This window comes from Triturus cristatus, chromosome 4_1, assembly GCF_964204655.1.
Source record: "Triturus cristatus chromosome 4_1, aTriCri1.1, whole genome shotgun sequence".
NCBI lineage: Eukaryota > Metazoa > Chordata > Amphibia > Caudata > Salamandridae > Triturus > Triturus cristatus.
The window spans coordinates 937,962,643-937,989,803 of record NC_140585.1 but is presented as its reverse complement, the minus strand read 5'-3'; the positions used below and the strand labels follow the sequence as shown (position 1 = coordinate 937,989,803).

Below are 27,161 nucleotides of genomic sequence, written 5' to 3'. Positions count from 1 at the left end.
AGCTGGACCAGCTCAGGGTTGAAGCACAACATTACCGCTTGTCTGCACGATCAGGCTCCATACTGTTTGAACGCTGGCTTTAGCAGGGTGATCCTTATATCTTTTAGCTCATTACAGGTGCATATGACGTGAATTGCGTCTTCGACACCGCTCCCGCATAAACGACAAGGCTGGACTCCTCCCTTTCTCTCCCACGGTGGCATAAATTGATTAAAGGGGCAAACCCCCAGCCGGAGTTTTAGGAATTTTTCCTTGATGTTATTTTTTATTCCAATTTTCAGGTAGAGCTGGGGTTTTAGCATTTTGTATGTGTTTAGGACCATCCAGCCATGCGATCGTTTGGCTAATGTTTTTTTGTCCTCTATTGCGGATAATAAGCGGATTACCTTTGTTACGTTTTTTTTAAATGTGAAATGATTTGCCGGGACGTCCCACAAGTCTGTTAGACCTAGATGTTTAATAGATTCCTGAAGGTATAGACTTGCTGGTGATTTTCCTGGGTGGGAAAGTTCCATCCAAAGTTGGTCATTCAGGGTTCCTTTTTCGTCGCCTTTGATTTTATGCCACCATTTCACATATGCTCCCATGCGTTCCGGCGACTCTTTATGTAGCCCAAATTCCAATCGTATTTGGGCCGGGGAAACCATTCTGGGGAGTTGAAAGATCGCTCGGTATGAGTTGGATATTATATTGTCAAGGGTTGTTGCATCTTTTCCCTTCAGTGCTTTGCTTCATAAGTTATTGTTGGCTGGAGTTTAGCTTGCAGGACCCTTAACAAAGTGTCAAACGTCAGATCCGGTAAAAGCTTCTTTAGGGGCTTTATGGCTAGGTAGGTCATTACCCCCTTTCTCCGCAAGGATTCTATTTGCGGTTATGATGAATGATTTTGATCCAATATTACCCATAGGTATTTGTAGCTTACTGCTTGTTCCAAACGATGCCCGTCGAGAAACCAGTTGAGATGTTTCTTCTTGCGGTAATTGACTGCCATAATTTTTGTTTTGTTGAAGTTTATTTTTAGGGCGTTTTCTTGCGAAAATTTATAAGTTACGTTCAGTAAATGCTGGAGTCCAATTGGGGTCCTACTTATCAAGACTAGGTCATCTGCGTATAGCAGGTTTGACAGAGTGGAATTCCCTAGTTTTGCGGCGTGGGCTACACAGCTGTTCAGCTCCCACGGAAGGTCTGCTAAGAAAAGATTGAATAGCAGGGGGGCTAGAACGCACCCTTGTTTAAGCCCTTTTGTAGTGAGGATTTTTTTAGATATATGTAGACCTTCGCTGAGCTTTATCCTGACCCATGTGTTGGTGTGGAGGTTCCTTAGTTGGTGTAAAAGAGTTGAAGGGATCCCCCAGCCATCCAGTTTTTGCCAAAGTTTTGTTCGGTCGACGTGGTCGAATACTGCAACAAAATCTATAAAACAAAGAAAAAGCGGGTATTTTCCCTGTTTAGCTGCATCCATGAGCAAGGTCAAGGCCATTATGTTGGTTATTGTACCTTGCCTTTTCCGGAATCCTGTTTGTGTTGGCGGTATTATATGATTCTCTTCGGCCCAGATGGTTAGGTCGTTTAGGAGGAGCCCTGCAAAGTATTTGGCCTCGATGTCAATCAGGGTTATCAGGTGGTAATTTTTCGGCACAGACCTCGCTCCTTGTTTATAAATTGGGCTTATAATTGAGCCTCTCCATGACTCAGGAATCGTAGAGTTTCTGACTGCATACTTAAAGACAGGTTCAAGTGCATTGCTCCAGTAATCAGGGTCATTTTTAGGTCTCGGCTCGAAGGCTGCGCTTGCGCAGTCTCGCTCGAGATTTAATGTTAGGAGTGGGGCTTTAACCCGCCCCTTTTTTTTACCTCTTCTCCATTGGCTGGCCTCTGAAATACTGGTCAGCCATTGGAGAAGAGCATTGTCTCTCCAAACAAGCCCCGTCTTTTTCGGATTCGGGGGCGTGTTTTTTACTTTCTTTCTCTCCTCTGGAATGTAAACATTCCAGCCAATGGCAAGAGGAGAGAAAGAAAAACACACCCCCGAATCCGAAAACGCCGCTGCGTTTCTCCGAGGCATTTCTGCTTGACCTCGGAGAAAGGCGGTGGTGTTAATGGCGTCCTCTCCCCCTGCTCTCGGCTCCCGTGTTCGGCACATATCTTGTTAAGGATTGACATACCAATATCATCCTATTTCCTGAATCCGGGCAAGTGCCCTACAACTTTTAGTTGCCTGCCTACATACAGTGGGATTTTAAGAGACAACCTGTCATCCTGTTCTGCTGAAGTTTGTTCCACAGCGTGGTTACTATTTTGGTGGCTGGATCGGTGTGTGGTGGCGGCTTACTCTTAGAGTGCATGCGCCTTTCCTTGTGGTCCAGGTGTGTGGTGATCTGTTGTGAATGGCGGTTCCTTGCTTTGTGTGTATGCCGAGTCATTCACTATATGAAGCGATGCTGCCTCATATGAGGCAGTGCAGTGCCCCTTCATAAGTTGATGTCTGGAGTGTCCTCAGTGCGGTTTGTGTGGTTCCCCCGCCCATATTATTGAACTGGTGATCTGAACTGTTCCCCTGAGGAGTCTTTGTGGGAGTGTGGCATGGGGTATTTTGTAATATATGTATGAGAGGCTACACTTGGCGGGGACTGGAGCTCTGCAGGAAGCCCAGATATCGGATTTATGGCAGGGATTGGGGTCAGGCACGGCTGGAGGCATTCGCCAGCAGTGGTTCCCATGAATCTCATTCCTGACAGTCTGCGCTGCTGTACAAAGGTGAAAGGTCAGCAGACCACTGAGGATATGCAACAGAGCGAACAACCGAGACATGTCTGTACTGCAGTCATAAGAATCCCCTGCGAGAATGGCAGCCCGCTGTTGGTTGGACTGTGGGACTTATCGGCTTATTTTAGAATTGACAAAACCAGAGGAAGCAGCCAGGTTTGTTTTTTATGTCAAGACGCAGCGCTCAAAGAACCTACAGTGAAAGAGATAATAATGGCTTGTAAGCAGACATTGCTTCTCCAGTTTAATTTGAAGAAAATGTTGAACAATTAGTATTTTTGGAGGCTGAGGGCTGCACGCTTTGTAAATCTTGGCATTTAAACGACGACGATAGAAAAATGTACTGTTTGCGAGAGTCTCATGCATTAATGGCACCCAAGTACTGAAAAGAAATTAATATCACCACTGCACTTTAAAAATACTGCAAGGACTACTGTTGAACTTTTAAATGATTTTATAGTTCCGAAATTTACGGGTTTGCAAGCAGTGAGTACAAACACATACCGATGTATTTCACTCGAAGGGGGTAGTATTTTCTCTAATTTTATGTGCTTGCAAGCATGTGGGGATTATTTAAACTGTGATAAAACAAGGCTTTTTTGAGTTGACAAAGGCTGCATGTACAGCCGAAACACGTTCCTGTGTGCTGAATAAATGAAATTCCCAAAAGGAATTGAGTACGGGCCCTCTCTTTATTAAGAGGATATGCTGTATATATATATATATATATATATTATCTACTGGCGGTTGCCAGCAGATAGTTATAGTTAGGATCGTGTCTCCATAGGAAATCTAAAAATTCTATTTTGAAGAACTTTGGCGCCAGTTGACGAATCTTCGCGAAATTTTCAAAACTAATTGGGCGCTCCGCTCAGCTCCTACCCTGAAAGTCTCGGGGGGATTCGTCAAGCGGGGGCCGAGAAAAAAGGAGGGTCCCAAAACGCGTTTTCCCCATGCATTTTCCCATAGGACCTTTAGTCGAAGGTACAGCCCGAACGGCTGAACAGAATTACTTGAAATTTGGCAAAGAGGTAGTCCTCAGGTCAGGGAAGTGCCTTTTGCATATATGGAGTCAATCTGTTCAGTAGTTCCTGTGAAAATTGAGTTAAAAGCACATAAATATCTATAGCCGCACAACGTGCGCGCACCCTAACGTACGCGAGCGTAATTCTGATTGGTGGTTAAATGTTAGCCAACGTTCGAATCGGTCGAAATCAGGAAGTGTCGGCCGCCTTTTTGTTTGCTTTGAGTGCGAGAGTGAAAAAGGAAGGTGGCGAACGTGAAAAGGGGGCAGGGTAGAGAGTTCCTGACCCCCTAGCCTTTGTCAGGGGGTCCCTGAAGGACCCCGAAGGCAGAAAAAAACATTGTAATTTTTTTCAAAAAATCGCGGAGTGCGCGCACGGTGCGCGCACCATGAAAAACCCTAAAAAAAAATATATAAACTTTTTAATATGTAGTTTATTGTAAAATAAATATATAAAAATATAATAATACATACATAACTTAGCATTTAAAAAACCGTACAAATTCACTGAAAAAACCAGAGGTTTCACACACGTTATAGTTAGGAATTAGCATTTAAAAAACCTTGCAAATTCACTTAAAAAAACCATAGGTTTCACACATGTTATAGTTAGGTGGACATTTCACTCGTAAAAAACCAATGAAATTCCCCCGTTATAGTTAGTTAAGATAACTATAACTCGCGCAACCGCCCCTCTATCACAAGGATGATGTCATCAGTGATGTCATGAGTGATGCCACTGACCAAGTCATGAGTGATGTAATATGTGACGCCATCAGCAGTGGATTGCGGGCTCGCGAGTTATAGTTATCTGAACTAACTATAACGGGGGAATTTCATTGGTTTTTTACGAGTGAAATGTCCACCTAACTATAACATGTGTGAAACCTATGGTTTTTTAAGTGAATATATATATATATATATATATATATATATATATATATATATATATATATATATATATCAAAGAAATACCCTTTCAGGCATAGAGTGACGAATAAATTATGCAAAAAAGAAGCAGAGAACTCTGGGTAGTTCTCAAGTTTAGGTGGAAAGCAGCTCCTGTATGGAGCACTCTCAACACCAGCGACACTCTAGATCTGCTCACCTCAAATGTCTGTTTTTCTATCAAAATCTTTAAGCATAGGATTAGCACAGTGCCATCCACGCCGAGATAGAAAAGGACAAAGTCTTTTGCCATTTGTACAGCAAAGTCTTTAAGCATAGGACTAGCACAGTGCTGTCCTTGCCGAGCTGTAAAATGACAAAAGCCAATTACCACTCCAGGCACAGTATTACAGCTTTGAGTTGGTAAACTACCAATCAAGCCAACCTGAAATGAGTAAAAGCAACCCCTGACACAGTGTTTCGCTCTAATTAGATTAATCCAGTTCGGAAGGTGTAATAACAAATCTATGTATTGTTTACACCCTAACCGCAAGCTTATTTTAAGGTTTCTTGGTTTTAAGATACTACTTTAATATTAATGTGATTCACATTTTTATCTTTATGTCTATGACTTTTGGATCATGTGATATGGTCACGTGTATGCACTTTCACTTTAAATAACATTCGATTCGCTCCGACATGTCATGTGAACAAGGCTTTTGACGAGCTGAAACGCGTCATGGCAACGAAGGAGTAAACTATATAATATTTGCACTTATCTGTGGTCCGTGTCCTGTTTTGTTCGGTGGATTATTCGCACTGGATTGGAAATGAAGCAATATGTTTGACCGTTCTCGTTCTACACGGTCATACACGGACCCCTCCACTGGCTGCAAGGTCGACGCGCAAAGTAGAGCACCATTTCCGGGTTTATCTGGAAGTACTTTGGTCCGAGAAAGGAATCAGCGCGTCGGACCCCCCCAGAACCCATCATCTCCGTAAAAACCTGTATAGTCGGTGATACGCAAGTCGGAGGACTCGAGTGTCTACGGACCGAATCAGGTAGGACGTTGGGTATTCAGGGGGTAGTGGAGAGTGTGTCACACGCCCTACAAGCCGCAATTGTGTGCAGTGCGAGCGTCAAGTGACCCTACATACACATAACTATACTCCTTCAAGATGTCGGTTGATACAATGCGTGAAAGAGAAGCAGCCGCAATGGAAATGTTCTCGGACGCTCCGACGGCTTCTCGCAGTGCTACGACATACGAAAACACAGACAGCAACGAATCTAATTCAGTTAAGCAGAAATTCAAAACTCTTGAAAAAAAGATGCGGATGGAACAAAGCAAATGGTGGGAGTCGAGATCATTGCAACGATACATCGATGTTGAACGTATTCCCCGAGGCCTCCGTATACTCACTGCCCCTACGTATGAAGATCCTAACCCTGATCTCATGAGGGAATGGGCCGAATGCAATTTGGAATCTTCACGTAAACTTGTCCTCATCTTGATCAAATATGCCGACATAGATCGGGCACAACTATTAAAAGAAATTGATGAACTTAATGAAGCCATTGACAAATTTGGCGAAACGGAGGAGATCACTAAATTGCGTAGAGAGATGATATCCAGAATCAAAAAAGAAGAGGAAAAAATAAAAGAGCGTAAAGCCTTCAAATTCCTTAGGGACAAAACGGATTATGAACTTGGACAAATCTTTACCTTCGCAAAAAAGTACGATTCTCTTCGGGCATCCAAGATTAAGAAATCCCAGAATACACAGAATTCTGCACCTAACCTTACAAAAAAAGCGGGAGCTAATAGTGACACTACACACTCTGACCTGAGCTCAACAGGTGGAAGTGAATCGGAATCCGAAATGCGCCAACCCCAGGGACAACAACCAAAGGCCAAACCATCACCAGGCGAAGAGCTCAATTTTTTATGCGAAGAGAGGCGTCAGACCCTTCGCCCGAGGCCACAAAGAGAGCATGCCGCACAATCGCTAACTACAGGAGAAAACAGAGACGGAAGGCAGGGAAACGCCGCCTTCAACAACAAAAAAAGAGGTCGGGGATACTGGAAGAAAAGATAAATCTAGTGACCCCCAACAACAACACAGTCATTAACCTCTCTCAACTCAAGCTCACCTCGGAAGAAATCCGCATTTTGAGTCTGGGGCTATCCTTCTGCCCAAGTAATGATTTCAACTATGTTTCTACAAGAATGGATATCTACAAAGGGGTCAGAAAACTCAAATTAAAAAAATATTTCCTTCTTCAGAATGTAAATCTTCGCTCTAAAGGCAATATCCCTGGTACAGATGACAACATCCCCTCTAGGCTTACACAATCAGATGAGCCACTATTCCATGAACTTACTGATTTATGGGACGGAATCGTCACACAAGAACTCGTGAATTTGCCTTTCAGCAGCGATACTGCACAACAAGGAAACCAAAAAATTAGGACCCCTTTCAAACCTACTTCAAAATTCAATCCCATTGCCCCACGAGATGCTATAGATGTGTTTCATGAAACAGTCACAGCTAAAATCAAAAAACTAAATAAATCCATGCTGAATACCAAGAAGAAATACAACAAACAAGACCAACAGTATTCGAGCCTTATCCAAAAACTACAAAAAAACAAAAATATTGTCATACGAAACAGCGACAAAGGCGGCAACATCGTCCTATGGCCTCAAGAGGAATACAAAAAAGAAGCATTCAGTCAACTGAATGACCGACAATGTTACAGTCGCAGCACTACAGCACTCCTTAAAGACACCTACCTCAAATTTTACAAAAAATTGGCAAATTGGAAAGGCAAAGATCTCATCAGTGAAGATGAATATAGATTTCTCAAAAAAGACAATCCTACAACCCCTTCAATTTACTTTATTCCTAAAATCCACAAAAATAGAGACAAACCACCAGGTCGTCCAATCATAACAGCCAATGATGGACTATTGGAAAATACATCTATTTATGTCGACTATTTTCTGCAAGACCATGTGAAAAGTCTAGAGTCATATGTACGAGACACGGGCGACTTTATTCGTAAGATAAAGGATGTACATTGGCAATACGATTATCTTCTCATGACACTAGACGTCTCTTCACTCTATACTAGCATACAACACCCTGACGGCATCAAGGCAATTCAACATTATTTGACTAGCAAGCCCACAGCAGATCAACAACACAATGATATGATTATATCTATGATTGAATTTTGTTTGTACAACAACATTTTTATGTTTAACAATTTATTGTACCAGCAAATCCAGGGTGTAGCGATGGGTGCCAGCTTCTCCCCCAGCTACGCTTGTCTCCACATGGGTTGGTGGGAGGAGCTGGTCCTTAAAGTTGAACACAAACATACTGTTGAATGTCACATAATCAAATGGCTCCGGTATATAGACGATCTTTTCATCATTTGGCGGGGTACAAAGGAACAAGCTTCCAATTTTGTTATGGCCATCAATCAGAATTTGTTGAACTTAAAATGTACTGCCACTATCAGTGAAATTGAAGTAAACTTTTTAGATACCGAAGTCTATATTCATGAGAATAGATTAGAGACACGTCTTCACAGGAAGGAGACAGCCGGCAATTCCACCTTGCATGCGCAGAGCTCTCACCCTAAACATCTTATCAATAGCATACCTTACGGTGAGATGCTCCGTTTAAGGCGCATTTGTAGTAATGACTTGGATTTACATAAAGCGCAATTAGAGAGTAAAATGAGATTTCTCGAACGAGGTTATGCCCCCAACATAATTTCACAGGCCATTACTAAATCCATGAGCTGCTCCCGGGATAGCGTTCTGAAAGACAAGCAAACATCCATAGCTACTCCTTCCATGTGTACCGACAGCCCTGCAGCCCTTGAATTTCGATTGATTCTTGGTTATAGTCGCCAACACAAGGCTATTCAAAAGATTATACAAGACAATTGGCCATTGGTACGCAATGATCCAGTAATAGGACCCTTGCTACCGCAACGGGTGTCCATTACATATAGCAAGGCACCATCTATGAGGGACAAATTAGTCATCACTAACCCTGAAATCATTGAAAGTACCAATTGGCTCCTAACTCACAAGGGCTTTTTCAAGTGCAAAACTTGCAAAGCGTGTGTCCATGGTACAAATACCAAGACTTATACTACCCCGTTTTGCGATACTGAGTATAAAATACAAAAATTACTCACATGCAAAACGGAATATGCCATCTATGTCCTAACGTGCCCCTGTGACCTTAGGTACATTGGTAGCACCAAACTTCAAGTCCACAAAAGAGTGCTCCAACATTTACGAGCTATAACTCACCAAGACAACACATATCCGGTAGCTCGGCATTTTAAAGAATTCCATCAATCAGATAACAAACTCCTTAGCTACTATGTGATTGATGCTATATCCCCCAGCAGACGAGGTGGTGATAGAGATCATAAATTGAGACAACTTGAGACTAGATATATTATCCAGCTCGATACTAAATCACCAGGGGGACTCAATGCAACAGAAGATCTGTATACATGTCTTTAATCTTAAATTATGGTGACTTTATATCACATTGGCATATCATTAAATCATGTTTACATGGACTTGAACTTCTTTGATGGTGCTATAGCAGTGATGTAATCAGTGGGTGAATTGAACTGCTCTGACGCATAGTGTTTTATCAGGTTTTAGAACTATGCCAGGGTAAACCAATTTATGATGCAAGGATTTTTATATGTATGTATTTATTCGAATTTTATGACTATTTATATTAGGATATTTATATTTATTGCTCCAAAGATAATTGTTTACAATTGCTTTTTTGCACATATTTATACATATTTTATACATATTTTATCTTTGTTCATATGAGTATACCGTGTCACATTCTTGCCTATGCGCAGTTCCTTTTCAAGACTTTGCCTCATTTTACAACTATTTATATCTCTTATGCATTGTTTGTATTCAACACATTGTCAGGTATTATCTCAGTTAGGACACACACGGATATTCAGCTGGATGCTTTGACAGCAACCTTGTCCCTCAGTACTATACACAATAGGAGGTCGCTTCTTTACATCTTCAGCACTCTCCTCCTATTGTAATCTCAAGGGGTTAACTAAAGACAACATTTCTAATCCCTCAGGATTACCCATGTCTTCTTCCATTAATCTTTAGCTATACATATATTACAAATATTTATTTTTCAGAAAGACACATATGTCATCAGTGATGTAATATCTGACGTCATCAGCAGAGGATTGCAGTCGTGTGAGTTATAGTTGCATGCACTAACTACAACGGGGGAATTTCATTGGTTTTTTACGAGTGAAATGTCCAGCTAACTATAACATGTGTCAAACCTATGGTTTTTTAAGTGAATTTGCAAGGTTTATTAAATGCTAATTCGTAACTATAACGTGTGTGAAACCTATGGTTTTTTCAGTGAATTTGTACGGTTTTTTAAATGCTAAGTTATGTATTTATTATTTTTATTTTTTTTCAGGTTTTTCACCGTGCGCGCACGGTGCTCGCACGGTGGGCTTCGCGCTCCGTGCGCGCGCTGTGGGCACAGTGCGTGCCGTGCGCGCACGGGGCGCGCACCCCGCGATTTATATATATATATATATATATATATATATATATATATGCAAAAAAGAAGCAGAGAACTCTGGGTAGTTCTCAAGTTTAGGTGGAAAGCAGCTCCTGTATGGAGCACTCTCAACACCAGCGACACTCTAGATCTGCTCACCTCAAATGTCTGTTTTTCTATCAAAATCTTTAAGCACTGTGCTAGTCCTATGCTTAAAGACTTTGCTGTACAAATGGCAAAAGACTTTGTCCTTTTCTATCTCGGCGTGGATGGCACTGTGCTAATCCTATGCTTAAAGATTTTGATAGAAAAACAGACATTTGAGGTGAGCAGATCTAGAGTGTCGCTGGTGTTGAGAGTGCTCCATACAGGAGCTGCTTTCCACCTAAACTTGAGAACTACCCAGAGTTCTCTGCTTCTTTTTTGCATAATTTATTCGTCACTCTATGCCTGAAAGGGTATTTCTTTGATTTATACTGGGTGCTCCCTTGTGTCTGGACAAAGCTATACCTCTCTGAAGAGCTCTAATGAGAGCAAAACACTGTGTCAGGGGTTGCTTTTACTCATTTCAGGTTGGCTTGATTGGTATTTTACCAACTCAAAGCTGTAATACTGTGCCTGGAGTGGTAATTGGCTTTTGTCATTTTACAGCTCGGCAAGGACAGCACTGTGCTAGTCCTATGCTTAAAGACTTTGCTGTACAAATGGCAAAATACTTTGTCCTTTTCTATCTCGGCGTGGATGGCACTGTGCTAATCCTATGCTTAAAGATTTTGATAGAAAAACAGACATTTGAGGTGAGCAGATCTAGAGTGTCGCTGGTGTTGAGAGTGCTCCATACAGGAGCTGCTTTCCACCTAAACTTGAGAACGACCCAGAGTTCTCTGCTTCTTTTTTGCATAATGTATTTGTCACTCTATGCCTGAAAGGGTATTTCTTTGATTTATACTGGGTGCTCCCTTGTGTCTGGACAAAGCTATACCTCTCTGAAGAGCTCTAATTAGAGCGAAACACTGTGTCAGGGGTTGCTTTTACTCATTTCAGGTTGGCTTGATTGGTAGTTTACCAACTCAAAGCTGTAATACTGTGCCTGGAGTGGTAATTGGCTTTTGTCATTTTACAGCTCGGCAAGGACAGCACTGTGCTAGTCCTATGCTTAAAGACTTTGCTGTACAAATGGCAAAAGACTTTGTCGTTTTCTATCTCGGCGTGGATGGCACTGTGCTAATCCTATGCTTAAAGATTTTGATAGAAAAACAGACATTTGAGGTGAGCAGATCTAGAGTGTCGCTGGTGTTGAGAGTGCTCCATACAGGAGCTGCTTTCCACCTAAACTTGAGAACTACCCAGAGTTCTCTGCTTCTTTTTTGCATAATTTATTCGTCACTCTATGCCTGAAAGGGTATTTCTTTGATATATAGATATATATATATATATATATATATATATATATATATATATATATAATTCACTGAAAAAACCATAGGTTTCACACATGTTATAGTTAGCTGGACATTTTACTGATAAAAAACCAATGAAATTCCCCCGTTATAGTTAGTGCAGGCAACTATAACTCTCGCGACCGCAATCCTCTGCTGATGCTAATACTGTATTTAGACACTTATTTGCCCATGTCTTCTTCCATTAAATTTAGCTATACATATATTACAAATATTTTTTTTTCATAAAGACACATATGTCATCAGCAGAGGATTGCGGTCGCGAGAGTTATAGTTGCCTGCACTAACTATAACGGGGGAATTTCATTGGTTTTTTATCAGTAAAATGTCCAGCTAACTATAACATGTGTGAAACCTATGTTTTTTTCAGTGAATTTGCAAGGTTTTTTAAATGCTAATTTCTAACTATAACGTGTGTGAAACCTATGTTTTTTTTCAGTGAATTTGTACGGTTTTTTAAATGCTAAGTTACTTTACGCCATTCGTGGTGTGCTCGCCCACTTAACGCAGTTCGTTCCGTGCGCGCACGGTGCGCTTCGCGCACCGTGCGCGCACAGTGAGCACGGTGCGCAGTTAGTGCCGTGCACGCTCGGTGGGCACGCGGTGCGCTACGCGCACCGCGTGCCCACGTTACGCTGGATGGGCCATGTACGCACGATGCGCTTCGCGCACCGTGCGCACATGGAGGGCATATTATGCGCTTCATTGTGAAAGGGATTCTTTTACTTTTTCATGCGACCGCCAGTAGGTAATATATATATATATCAGCACCACAAGAAATCACTGCATTAAATAAATTCATTCTGGCATCAGCCATATTGAGAGTCCGTGTTCCTGCTTTGTGCTCGATAGCACTTGGGATAACACACACACACACTCACTCACTCACTTCTTTTAGCCAAATTACACCATGTGGCCCAATTTTTTATGAACAATAACAGGCATGTAGCCACTTGGCTGTCATCTGTTGAACAGTGTGTTTTTATTGAATAACATTGTGTGACTGAATGTTTTTATGAACAATAATCTCTTTTGCACAATGTATTTTACGTTATACCACTTTGTGTGAAACCAAAGTACTGGCTACTTTACCCTGACATTCAGGCAGAATAAATCTGCAACTAATAAGATCTTTCCACACAAGCAGTTGCAAGTGGTACATGTTTGTGAATTAAGTAGACATCTTGTTAAAACGATGTGGTGTGAGGAGATAAGAGTTTGACACAGTCCTCTGAGGATTTTACAGTAAGACTTAGTGGGCTACTGCGTGTGTGTGTGTAGGTGGCTCTGTGGGTGGCTCTATTTGTGTGTGGGTTGCTCTATGTGATTGGCTCTGTGGGTGGCTCTGTGTGTGTGGGTGGCTTTGTGTGTGGCTCTGTGTGGGTGCAAATGCAATAGGTCTCTCATTTGAGAGTGATCAAGCTATTGACATTGTAAATAACAATGCCGTTTCTTTAAATGTTTTAACCTCTTCAGTGCCCATGACGAGATAGTCTCGTCATGGAGCACGGTCGCGCTGTGCCCATGACGAGACTATCTCGTCATGAACCCCACCCACTAATAAAACGCCCGGCACAGGAGGGAGAAAGGGCGTGGCACAGAAGGGGTTAAAAACAAAAACATAAACAAAAATAATGTCGTGAGAAATGCCAATAGGTCTAACTTTAACAATGCCGAGACCATTGCATTGTAAATGCTTGTTTAACAGCATTGGTGGAATGCCATTGGGCCGGGGGGGCTCCGGCCTGTCGGCCCCTTGCTATTTGTTTCTTTATCTGTTGGATGGTATGCCCCTCCACTAGTCCCTGTGTATCATTTTGTGCAGAGGTTAGTGTTGTTACCCTTTGTCGTTGGTATGGCACTGTTCTTTCGCTATTCTCAGAAGAAGGAGGGCAATGTAGTGTTGGCTCTTTTGTAATCCTGCTGGAACTCTCAGATCCTAGGCGTTTGGGGTGTGTAGCTATTTGTTCTATGTCATTAAAATGGTTAGAGAGGAAGTTTATCCAGGCCTCTTCAGTGATGTGAGAGTTGATTCCATGGTGATTTGGCCGATGTAATTTATTTACGGAGTGCCAAAATTTGGCGCTGTTTTTCTGTTTTGCGTCGTAAAGAAGTCTAGCCCAAAGTTCATTATTCATGGTCGTTTTCCTGATCCATCTTCTTCTCTTAAAAAGGGCCTTTGACTCACGAAGAGACTGCTGCAAGCTCTGATTTCCCGTTGTTCGCCGGAGTTGTCGTAATAATTGGCTTATTGTTAGTTTCAGTTTCTTAGAGACTGAGCTCTTTACTATCGTCATTGGCTGAACGTTTACGTTCTTTTGTTTTGGTCCTGTTTTGGTGGGAAATTTGTCGCCAAAGGTACAGATGAATTTTTCACAACTTTCCAATGGTTGACTTAGGTTTTCCTGTACTTGCTTAAGCACTTCTTTAGCTGTAGTTGCTACTGTTTCTATATTTGTTGAGTTGCACCTTATACGTTTGTGGTTTGTTGTTCCTACCGAAATGATAGATTTGTCGGCCTCCAAGAATAATGTTGAGGTTGCTTGAAGTTTCATTTCTTGTGGCATGTGATCACTAAGTGTGTTTTTGCCTATTTGGAATGAGGCTATCTTGTCAAACATGGATAACGTAGTGAATGTAAAGTCAAGGTAAGAAGATGTTTTGACTGAATGGTATGTAGGTGCCGGGGGATTATCCCCCTTGAAACGGCCGTTTACTGCCCTCAAGTTCAGGTGTTCTAATTCTGAAAGAAGGTAGTTTGAACTCTTTGCTGGTTTGATTTCCTTCGAGGCCTTGAATCGGGATTCCCCATACACCAGTCAGATCTTGCGTGAGCTCGTCTTCCTGGCTATTCCCTAAAAGGTGCATATTAAAATCTCCTGCCAAAATAATGTTGTCTATGTCCTCTTCTCCCATTACTCTTGTAACTTCTTTGATCAGTTCATTAGATGATTGTAGTTTGTGTTTGGGGTGTAGGTAGATGTTTATCAATATTACCTTCTGTGCTGTCGGGTTAAGAATCAACTTAACCATTGAGGCCTGAATACAACTTGGAGGGGTGATGTAAGTTTTTATGGGGTACATTTCTCCAATTTATGTTATGGAAGAGAGGAGGAGTAAACCCCCCGAACGGCGTCTAAAAATGGATCCCTTAGTAGCCGCGGTAAAGCTGGAAGTGTAGCCCTGTAAATCGAAGGGTTTATCTTCCCAGGTCTCCTGGAGTAAAATGATATCAAAAGTTTTAAGATAGTTCAAAAAGTCATGGTCGCTTAGTTTGGAGTTTAAGTCGTTGATATTCCAGGTACAGATTTTAACTTCATTGTGGCCCAGTCGAAGGTGTGATTGAGGGGGCGTCCTATGTCAATTTGGCTGCACTAAGAGGATTGTACGTTGTAGCCCCTGCCTTCCTTTCGTTGACAAGAGTTCCTTTGCAAAGGATTGGCCGTCTGTTGGGGAGCAGCCTCTTGCTCCCCTTAGGACTGAAGTCGACGGTCTGAATTGACTGTCTGTGATTAGAAATGGAGCTGGGTATTGTGGTTTAGGCACTGGTTTTAGGGTAATCCCCCAGCTATGAAATCGTTTGCTTTCTTGGATACAGGACCAAGCTGGGTCTTCTTCTCCTTCTGGGTTGACGAAGATACAGAGATTCCACCATCTGTTTCTGTCTTCTAGGGCTGCTAGTTCTCTGGATAGAGATTGAGTCACGGTATTGAGAGTCAAGATAGCTGTGTCGGATTTGGTTTCGGAGTCTTTTAGGTTACTGATTTTATTTTCAGTTTTAGCGATTCTGGTATTGATTTGTTTGATGTCTGAGCAGATAGCGCAGAGTTCATTCTGAATTGCATCTGTGTTGTGTTTTGAACACTTGGCAAGTTCATGGACGTCTGCCTGTTTCTTGAGAATCATTTCCATTGTGGTGTTAAAGTCACTTTTATTTTATCCGGTGAATAGGGGTTTGGTGAGTCCACCTTGACTCTTTTCAACCTTGTTTTAGACTCCTTTTCTACCATATTGCGTAAAGCTGTATACTGATCGAGCGGTACACTGACAGAGCCTGGTGTCTCGGCACAGAAAACAATGAAGTATTTGTTCTCCCTCGTATGTAGCACTGCGTCTCAGTTCTGAGTAGGGATGTGGACTGATTAGGGATGTAGACAGAAGCTTGAGAATTATTTGGAAGTAAACGCTGAGGGTGGGAGGACCCTACTAGAATATTGCACTGTACTGTGAGTGAAAGTTTAAGTGGGAGGTCACCATCAGTGTAAGAGTGCTCTTGTAGATTTTTTTGAGTGCTTGTTATTATTAGGTTCACCTGACATTCACTTTGGATGTTTAGAACCGGGATGGGAGGGCATTTCGACCGTCAATAGGTTAAATTGACCAGGTCCACTCACAATGTGACTCTGAGAGGGGTCTTTAAAGAGATGACAGAAGCACGTCAACGGCTGACCACCTTCAACTCATTAACATTTATAGTGTTTTTGTATCTAGGACAGACAGTTTTCTGCGCTAAAGCAGTTGAGAAGCCCTGTGCGGTATGTAGAGTTCTGGTGTCCTCTTAGGCAATCTTTAATGCTGACACAATAATTTATCAAATTCTCAGTGTTTCACCAGCACAGTCAGCGAATGTTCAGGTGTGCTGTATACAGAAACAGATTATACTTGCTGAGTTTATCATCTATTCTAGTTTGTCTCCAATCAGGCTTATGCTTTATGCCTGCCATTTGTCTTTTGCAAATCTTGTGGCTGCTTAGTTGCAGCATTGCTGGTTAGGGCACGGGCAGACGCAGGGCTGAGAAGGTCAAGTCCAGGTGTGCCACGAACAGGATGTGGCGTTGTATGGATTCTGGCCACAGTCCCCAGATGCAAAACCAAGCACTGCAGCAGATAAACCAAACCAAGCAGAGCACCCGTTCACAGAGGTTCTGAGAGTGCATGGGTCCCCCAAGAGTAAGGAACCGCTCTGCTAACAGCAACCACAGTGCTCGTGCTCAATTCATCGTACTGCAGCTTGAATGAGATTGTGAGCACTTTTAGAGTTAAGTGCTATTTAGTGGATCACAGTGGTTTACTATTCTCAGCAGTTCGTGGTGACTCGAAATATGCAGCAGGAGATGGGCAGAGCTGCTATTTTGGATACGAAATCGAAAATGTTGAGAGCCCTCTGTGTAGTTGAAAGACTGCAGCTATTTATTTATTGAAGCGCGCATGTCCTGTATTTAACACCCCCTGCACAGTGTTTTGGAAGTGATAATTAGTTGGTGTGTGGAGGGTGCAACAGATGTATCCAGCGTGCTTCCCCAGTTGGCTGCAGTTACCGAGCTGCCCATTTTATAACATTGTGAGTGGCCCTTTTCTCGCAGCGGTAAAGCTCAGATGGGTAGGTCTTTGTATATTTATATTTATTTGGACTTGGCCCTATCAGAGATAAGTACTTCTTTCTTGTTTTTTGAGAGTCCAATGTCTCCTATGTGATTAACAGCTCAGTAGATGTTTGTTCTGGTGAGCCTCTGTCCTTGACAGTAGAGACACAGTGTCATTATGGCCTGAAACCGAGGCCAACATCAGGACCTTTGATTGAGGGTTTGCGCAGTGGCTAAAGATAACACAGGGTACGCAATATAAAGACGCTCCCATTTCAGCCTCCTTTGTTTGAAAACTTCACGGCGTAGGCAGGGTCTACTGTTTCCCTGGTGCGGAACTGCAGGCTTGATAGAGTGCCATGTTATACTGAAATTTATAGGGGTGCATCATAATCACTGTTTGTCGGCACCCACATATTTAGTGGAACTTTATTAGCATGTGACTTAGAATTGTAATATCAGAGTAGCAACTTATTAGAATGAATTAGAATTGTAACCATGTCGTTTATGAAGCTCAATGTAGTGGTTAATTGAAAATGTATCTTAGTCAACGCATAATGATTGGTGTTCGTGTAATGTGATGCATTAAGTTTAAACGTGCACCACATTAAAGTCTGAACGTGTAGTTTGCTTATTCATATATGAAGTATAATGAATATCAATGCTTATAATGTGGAATCAGAAATGTTTGTTTAAACTGTGTAAAGGCCTGATCGCACACACGTTAAGAGAAAGGCCTGTTCGTTTCTTATGTTAGCTAAACATCGTAGGCCGAAAATGGTTTCCCTTGGTAAGGCTTTGGGTTTCAGGGATGTTAGAAAATCGCAGAGAAGTTGAAAGTTTCTCGTTCCCATGTTTCTGTTGCAGGTGCAAGGACACCTAGCTCGTTAGAGAAACTAACCCTTTGTTTCAGGAGTTAGGATGGCATGAGAAGCCAGTATGGGAGTATACTGGAATGCAGGGATGATACTTTTGGCGGAGAAGGTGCCTAGGACCCAAGGACAAGTAAACCGTCGTTGGATGAGAGACAAGTTTCAGTGGAAAAATACTGGAAGAGACCTGGCTGAAGAGGTGTGCCGGAGGGCGTGTTCTACGTTTTTGGGTTTCTGAATTAATGATAGTGCCCCGTAGGTTGAGCAGTTGAGGATTAGATGGGAAGCTAGAAGGAGCATCTTAGAACGAGCTCTGACAAAGTGAGTGTACTTCTAAGGAAGTCTTCACTTCTGACACCTTTTTATCCTCTTGCCTGGGGAAATTGTTAAGTAGGGATGTCACCTTAGAGATAGAGTAGGGATAGACTAACTGATTTTCTTTTAGGTTAATGACTTCTAATATAGAGTCGTTATTTCCTGTCTAATGCTTCTGGAGCTGACTATTCTACCTATCCTGAGTCGGATGAGACTCCTGCGTAGACTTTTCTTTGTATTAGTGCCCATATATTTTCTTATCCTCGTGCTGAGGTGCTTGTATGTGCAGTTGTTTTTGGCTTTGTAATAAATCCCTAAAATTCTAGATTCGGAGTCAGTGGTCCTTTAGAGTTCAAATTCGAATTGATTGATTATGTGTTGAATTTTGATTTCCTCCCCTCTACACTATTTAGCAGATAAAAAGATCCTGGCGACCTGAAAGGATTCTTGGTGATGGTGAGACGATTAAGAATCCGGCTTTATTAGGCTCAAACCGCCCTCTTTCTCCTCGTCCAAGCCACGCCCCTAGATCTCTTACATTCTTAGAGTGAATATGTCTATAAAAACCTTTATGTTTCAGTCTATCTCTTAGCAACGTGTGAAGTGACATGCTGCTTGTATGTTACTTCCATGACAGGCCAGGTTTTAGGCTCAAATTGTGCTTAGTATAACCAGCAACCACTCCTAGGTAGAACACGACTCAGACAAAGGCTGTTGATATCCATTTCCCTTGAAGGCTCCTGATCCTCTCTGAAAAGCACAGAGAGAATGTGTGTAAACTCCACTTCCCTTATTTGATGGTGGTATGCTACAACGACACAGACAGAACAACTCACTTGAACCAGCCAACATTTCAGATCAGGCTCACGAATGGCTGCCGGGTCTGAAATCCAGGATGGATTCACTCTGTTCCAGCACTTGGTGCATTCCAACTCCGTGAACAGGCAGAAAACAATCAAGTTTCTGAAAGCCATGTTATGTTCTGAATTTAATGCTTAGCTGGTTCAATAAGTACTAATGACATCATTGTACAGTTGAGTTACATTTGCTGGTGAAGAGGCAAGTGCAGTAAGGTTAAAACTGGCGACAGTTCACAAGGGTCATTTAATTTTTTTCCTATATTTATATCATCTGGATAAGAGGATTTACAATACTTTTCTCCGATCTATGTCCCAAAGCATGTAACTTTCTGCGAGGTCATATAATAGTACCAAGGAATGTGTTTTAAAAAAGTAAATCCTCTATAGTCTGATAATATTGACAAATATGTGCTTGTCCATAGTTATAGAATAAAGAGAACACACGGCCATCATCACTTACCATACTTCAACGTCGAAATCTGAAGAACATGATTCAGAAGGTACAGTTGGCTAAAGAGCCTGGACTGGCTTAAGATGTAACGTGACACTGGCCATGCATCTGGCAGTTATACAAAAGAGTTTCGCTTGAACGATTGTGAATTAATATCTGTTTTTTATAAAGTGGTTCAGGATGAAATGTATAAATGCTGGTAAATAATATTACAGGTGTTAAGATTTACAATGTAATGGTTCTTCACTCACTGACAAACGTTGGGTCTGCCTGTATTGCAGGGATTTGAATTCCCTTCCCTAAAACTCAGTAATAACTCAACCATTCTGTCGCTGCTAAATTACCATTATAATTGTTTTGCCTGTTCAATCTAGCCCTCCGCGCTTATAAAATGTAATACAAACAACGAGATGAAGTCGGCTACACATTTCTAAACAGTGACCCAGATACCAACGATGATTGGTTCTCAGAAAGGGGTCGGTGAAGTTGTACTTCCGATGCATCTTAGGCAGAGACAGCACGAGCACGGAAGGAAACCTTCGGTGCGACCGTGCCTATGCCTCATCTGCCGCAGAGCTGTTATAGTCGGTGTGCTGCAAATCAGCCGCGTCCACGGTGGACGACATCAGTATGTCGCATCGTTCTTCTGCTCAGGTAGTTGCAACTCTCGGCAGGTGCATGTGGAATGCAGGAATTATGCTGGAAAGTAGCTGACGTTTTTTAATAGGACATTCGGTTTCTGCCTGACTGTTACAAATGTGTTTTTCGGTCCAAACTGGTTCTTTCGGTAAAATGTAATAGGCGGTATGTTTAATTACTGCTTTAGGTGGCGGGTTCCGTAGCAAATGATGTGCTGCCCTGCGAAACGAAAATCGTCTTATAGTTTTGCAGATCCGATGGAGGAGAAGGAACTGAACCAGGCCCGGTTCTAGCGGGTGGGCCAGCCCAAATAAGAGCCTGGCCCACAAAAACATGGACCTTGGCCCTCGCAGTGACGTCAAGAAGTCCAACAGAAAATTGCTACTGCATTTTAAAACGTTAATCTGAACGTTATTTTTCTTCTTCTAGGAGTTGTGCGATTGGGCTTGGGCTCTTTATCACAGGCACCCCAAATCACGCAGCTCCTTTTAGAAAGTTGGGCTGCGTCCCGCCCACTCGTACAGGTACAGTGGGCATGGCGAAGTGGACAAACCCTTTCTTTGGCACTGGGTAACCTTTGCGTACTGTCCTGCTGCGTGGATATTTCCTTCTCTATTCATTGCAGTTTGTTTATCCTGATTCACCTTTCCTGACCCCTTCAGCTGCTTATTAGATCAGGCTGTGAGAGAGAGTTCCAGTGGAGCAGGTAAGAGAATGTGTGGCTATTCCGTTTTTAGGTCTCTCGGAGTCAGCGCGCATGCGCTGCTCTGCAAGACATTTAGTAGGTGAGTTTTCAAAGTGCCACTGGCTGGCCTAGCGCTTGCGTTCACGCGTACAGCCGGCATCCATCTGTCTTTCACGGGTCATTAGCACCGTGATGACTGTCACTTTCGCAAAAGTAAAGAAATAGAAAAAAATCTATTTCTTTACTTTTGGTATATTCGCGGCACCCGCACTTTACTTTGAACATTAAAAGTAAAGCGCGGGTGCCGCGATTATAGCAAAAGTAAAGAAATAGAAAAAAACATCTATTTCTTTACTTTTAGTATAATCGCTGCACCCGCGCTTTACATTTAATGTTAAAAGTAAGGCTCCGGTGCCGCGATGCTTGTTTTCCCTACTTTGTGTAAGGACTTCGAACAAAACAGTTTACACGTAGGGAAATCCGATTAAAGGAGCCTGCGCTCAGTGTTGATCTCCAGATCCCCCTGAAAAGCCATTCATTATGTCTGCGGCTAATCTGAATCTCTATGGCCTGAGTTCACTTACAGCCGCTCCGTTTCCATGTAAACAAGCTTGTTTAGGACTTGTTACCTGATAGATACTTGTCACCTTGCATCTCTTCATTCACCGAGAGTCAAGGGTTATTAACGCTGCCTTCTTTAGTACCAGTTCCCCAACCCAAATTTCTAATGCTATGTTGCATTCTCTGCTGTACGAACCGTGGTTGATCCATAATGCATTGTTATTTTCAGGGGCTTTTGGGTCATTCGATGATAAAAAAAAGACATGTCAAGTAGGTGGCAGTATTGCAAAACCGAAGGTTCGAAAACAGTTGCACGTTTTGAACATGTTAGGCAATAAAATGAGAAAAACACATTTAAAATGTTGTGTTTTCATCTGTTTCGATGTCTGAAATTAGTAGCTTGTTGTAATTAAAATACTTGTGATGTTTGGACGTACAAGTGAAGAAGTCATTCAGGCAGTTGAATCAAATGACGTCTTAAGGTGAAGTGCGTTCTGGGAGCAGAAACTGATTCAACAAAAACCCTGGTGGAGTAAGTGAGAGTAATTCCTGTATACTATAAATCCGTTAAAAAGGTTCTGGAAGTACACAGATTGTCAAAGTTTAGAAAATCACACGCATGGCATTTTAACCTCTAGTTTTCTTGATTTTAAAGGATATGTTGGTTTTGAGCCGTTTATGGATGTCATTGAACCACCCCAGGCAAGAGCCTTATATATCTAATTTAGGTATGGTTCATTGCCTTTAAATTCAAGAAGAAGTATCTGGGAAAACGCATCCATATTGCCAGTATGTCCCACCTGTCAAGATTCCCCTGAGACCATTATACATTTTTTATTCTTTTGCTGATCATCAGAAAAAATGGATTTTGCCTGTATGTCGCTCCTTAAGCTTCACACGCCCAAATGATGCACTAAGAATTTTTGTGTCTGACTCCACTAGTTGGTTGGTCTTTGCAATTTCAAGATACTTATTGTTTGCTTGGTGGAAATGATCCAAACTAATCAAAAATGCATCCGTGATCAACTTACAACCTTAACAAACGATTCTTATTGAATAGTCCTATTAATTGTTTTTAATATGGCAAAATATTCACTGCTATCTATGTTACGGGATGCTTTAAATCAATTTTATTTTAAAAATGATGTATTGTACTGTAATTTTAATTGTTTTTACTCATATGATGTGTTTTGAAATAAAATAAAATAAATCCGTTAATTATTTTTTTAAATATCTCGACATCCGTACTGATTGTGTGCCACTAGACACACTGCCTTCGAATTTCTCCCCACTCCTTTCCGGCGCGCATAAATCTACATTTATTTTAGCTCGAGGAGAACGTGGCGGGCTTGATTCAATCAGCTGTACGAACAGCGCTAAAACCTTCGACTTGCAGCATGACAAACAAGCATTGGCATAGCCAATAGGTCTCACCTTTGGGACCTTATAAGTGTTTAGTTATCCAGCACAATATCCTTGGTGCAACAACATCAACTGTTGCATGGCTAAACAGTTATAAGGTCCCAAAGGCGAGACCTATTGGCTATGCCAATGCTTGTTTTAACATCTGCAAAGGCACAGCAAGATGCATACTTTGTGTATGCTTCCTGAGAATGTGTGGCTATTTGTTAATATTTTTAAAATCTGTGAGGGCCCAGCAAGACACTGAATGTGCAGTTTTGCGATTCAGTATTGGAACGTTTAGGTGGGTTCCACGAAACTGTTTGTAGTGTACACTGATTAAACTGACCTGAAACCTGTGGAAGAGAAGGAGCTTAAAATCTGGTTTGCAGTGAGATGCAGGACTGTGCTGCGGGGCTTCTCCAGAGACCTAGGCTTTTGTTGTCTATATCACAGTTTGTAGTTCGTTTTCATGTTTTGTCTGGATGGAATGCATGCACTACCACCAAGTGCTTTTTTTTTATTGGACATTAGACCATGACACGTATCCCAAGCAGCAGTGAAACTCATTTGTTCTTTATTGGACGTGATTGCTAAAGGGCAGTTTTGCCAGTGTTTCTTATCACAACTACCCAGTGCTGGAATTGGGAAATCTTTACTTCGGGAACTCATACACGGGGTGAATTTCAAGAAAAAGTGGGAGGACTTATGAAAAGAAGTCTGACATTCAAGTTATATATATTTTTTAAAAACTCTGCCACAATAAATTGGCAACAATGAGAAACGTGGCAGTAAATCTGTTCTGGCCTAATTAGTTGTGAAGGCTATATTTTACAATATCTTATGGGGTTAAGGCACATGCTACATAGAGATTTGTGCGCCCAGTAAATCTCAGGGAATAATAACAAAGGTAAGATAAATCTTATAGTTAACGCTCTTGCTGCAGATATCTATGTTTTGTCTAGTCACAGTTTTGACTAATAAAGTAGCATAAAGGGTTAATGTGTCTCATGCAAAGCACATCGTGTAATATGCAGATAACAGATTTGTATTTTTTGTTTATAGGTAAGTTGGTTACTGCTTTTGACATAGAGATCCTTTTTTACTTGCAGTTTATAAATTGTCCTTCTTATATAGCACAGTAAGCTATGAACAGGCATCAAGAACCTGCATGCAAACTGCAAGGCAGGGGTTAGAACCTTATTGTTTTTTCTCAATCTATAGCTATTATAAGGCTGCCATTAAGGTTTTTTTTTGGTAATAATAAAGTCCTATTAGTACAGACATCCCCAAGCACTGTTACATTTTAAATTCTGACTATGTTGTTTTTCCAGGCCTTGCACTTCTAATATATAATCTCTACTAGTAAAGCAGATGAGTGAATCTTATACCTTGAAACCCCCATAGTCTTATGTAACATCCTGTAGGCTGATTTACTTACTTGTACGGCTTATTGTGAGTGTGTGATGTAAAGCGCTCTGACACCGTATCCAAAATTGGGATGAGTAACGCTAATTATTAAGTGCTCTTTAAGTAATAATTATGTAAATAGTCTTAACAATGATACACCTGACATGTTTATAGTGCATATCTCTTTGAACAAAGTCAAAAGCTTTCCTCTAAATTGTAGTTTATCTTAAGTACTTGTGAAGTGATAACAAGTTGTGCGCATATCGTTCCCCTCCATTGCATTGGGTCTAAATGTTGAGCTCAAGATGACTCATAGGCAAGATAATACTCCCAAAAAAAGAGGGCTAATGGACCTTTAAATTCAGCCATTGCTTTGGGCCCAGCTGGAATCTATAATAAGAAAGACCCATCACTTTCTGCACGTTGCTGCTCCAAACAGAAATCGGATAACGTGCAAGTTCCTGTGTTGGCAAATTACCCTTGGACAAATTCAGCATATTTCACTGTGGCCAGACGGATCCCGATCCAGCTCAATAATAGCTGCTGCATCTGGGATCTCATTAGTACCCTTTTAATATCTTAAATGGACCTTATTCAGATCCACAGTTGTGTTTTTTCTATCAATTGCAGATAATACCAGGTAAATGTGAACTGGAGGACTCGGCCTGCGATGGGTATTTCTTATTGCCTTATTGGCGTCAAGCAATAGACTGGTTCTCACCATAGTGAAAACTATTTAAACTCCAGGCTATGGCAAGATGAGGCCTATCCTTATTTTGCTCTTTTTTTCTCTTCTTCCAGGCTCTGGACATTATGCTGGCACTTTTGCCCAGCACCCTCTGTAATGCACAATATGAGTGATCAATTATGTATGATGCTGCGATAACACTCTCCCACTAAATTCACTAAATACATATGCATGCTCTGTATGTAAGTATGTATATGTGCAGTTACAGGGATGTGAACAATAGCTGTTGTGTTGGCCTTTTAATCAACCGCTTCAGCTTCTACTTTTGTGGCCCTGGGACCACTCGGCCTTGAGTTGCAACTCTGCTTGGAATATTTCCAGACTTTCTTCTCTTTTCAGCAAACTATACTTCAGAGCAGGAAATGTTTTTGGGTTGTACATGTTTTAAAACTGCATTCTGCAGATGTTACCGTCTTTTGACTTTCGGTACCCAGCAATTAAGTTGTACTTGCTGTACCATTGGTCACTATTTCTAATTTGTAAGTGATGCTATCCAGCCCATGTGATATAGACATGTGCTCTCCAACTGAGGTATTCCAAACACCTATTGTGAAATATTTTCTTGTTAGACTGATACACCTGATAGCTTCTTACCAGTGTACTGCAACTGCCAAGAACAAAACAATGCCACACCTTTTCTCATTTAATCTAATTACTTAGTATATTTATTTTTCTAAATATCTCTATCAAATATGAATTATTTTATTCACATTGTTAATCATGCATTTAGCAGGTGATTTGAAATGAACATCTACAAGAGTCTAATGGTGCAATATTAGTTTAGGGATTCCTACTGGCTGTTTCTCTGGACCTGCCACCGGTCTGCTGTTGTTGCCATTGTTGCCCTCTGCCTTTTTTGACTTGAAATTCATCAGCAACTCACCGGACCCGCTTCGCGGGTGCCGCAGCGCACATTCCACCAGCAAGAGTTGCTGCTGAGAGAGGGGCTGTCTTGTGCTTTAAAACTTGGGGCGTGTTATTGCTGGCAGGGCTGCGAGTACGTTAGCAGGGACTACATCACCCAGGAGTCCCTGCGAGCCCAATTTTTTTCACCTGGGCTGCTCTCCCTGCTGGACCCGCCCCCCCCCGCCTATCACCCCTTTTGTTCTACTTAAGGAGGCCGCAGAGCCGCAGCGCGGGAGCGCGCGGGAGCGTGCCGGGAGAAGCTTGGGACAAGGGCGGGACAGTCTGTGGCCGTCCTGGGCTGGGCCACCCCTCTGATATCTGCTTTAGGAGGTGCACGGGTAACAAGTATTGTGAGTGTATTGGATTGTTAGCTGAAGGATTCCTTCTCTAGGCGCAGTTAGTGACTTAACTATCTTTGCTGAGGTCTCTATGCCAATGTCTACGCGATCTGGTAGGGGCTTGAGGGGGGTAGGCGGGGCGGGCGCTGGTTGTGTTTCTGGGACTATGGACCAATTTATTACCCGGGTTGTTACGGTTATCGAGAAAGAAATCGCCATGACGGAACGGCGTCTTTCTCGGGAACCTCTGACCGGTAAACGCTCATCATTGGGCTCTCTGGCATTAGTTCCCTCCCCAGTACACCCAACTGACTCTCTAGTTAATGTTTCTCCTGTTCATGCATCTGATCCCTTAGTTAATGTTTTACTAGACCCTGACCACCCACGGGTTGTTGCGATTAGAGCTAGCCTGGACCGGCTAGAGAGTTTGTCTGCTGCGGTTTCGCTGGGAGGTGAGAGCGCCCTGCCAGAGCCACGGCCGATTGGGACCTCTGCGCCTTTGCTCCCTGTTGCTACCCCACCTCGCCAGGAGGATTCCACCGCCCCGTCTGTGCCCTTACCACTGGCAGTAAATGGCCAAGTTTTTAGCAAAAGGAAACGACTGGCTAGTCCACGTAAGGGCAGTTACTTAAAACCTTTTAAGAAACCCAGGAGAGTTGGAAGTAGGGTGGGTTGGTCCCATAAGGGCGCAGGGGTGGGTGTTGGTTATCCACAGGGGCTTAAAGGGGGAGCAGTTACTGGTGCTATTGTAGAGAAGACATGTGTGGATCTGATGTCCGATCCTCCTGAATCTGCCGACGGCCCCCCTACCGAGACCCCATTAATCACCCAGCTCGAAAAAATCATGAAATCATTGTTGATCCCGGT

General features: G+C 42.2%; 1 protein-coding gene across 1 annotated transcript in view; it reads left to right on the top strand.

Annotated features, from left to right (window-relative positions):
- Positions 1-20,102: 20,102 nt before the first annotated feature.
- The window catches only part of LOC146855872 (uncharacterized), a 48,182-nt gene continuing 41,123 nt past the window's right edge, over positions 20,103-27,161 (top strand). Inside the window, exon 1 of the mRNA XM_085653818.1 lies at positions 20,103-20,260. Coding sequence (XP_085509944.1) covers positions 20,237-20,260 — 24 coding nt within the window. The 5' untranslated portion in view covers positions 20,103-20,236. The remainder of the gene's footprint in view (positions 20,261-27,161) is intronic.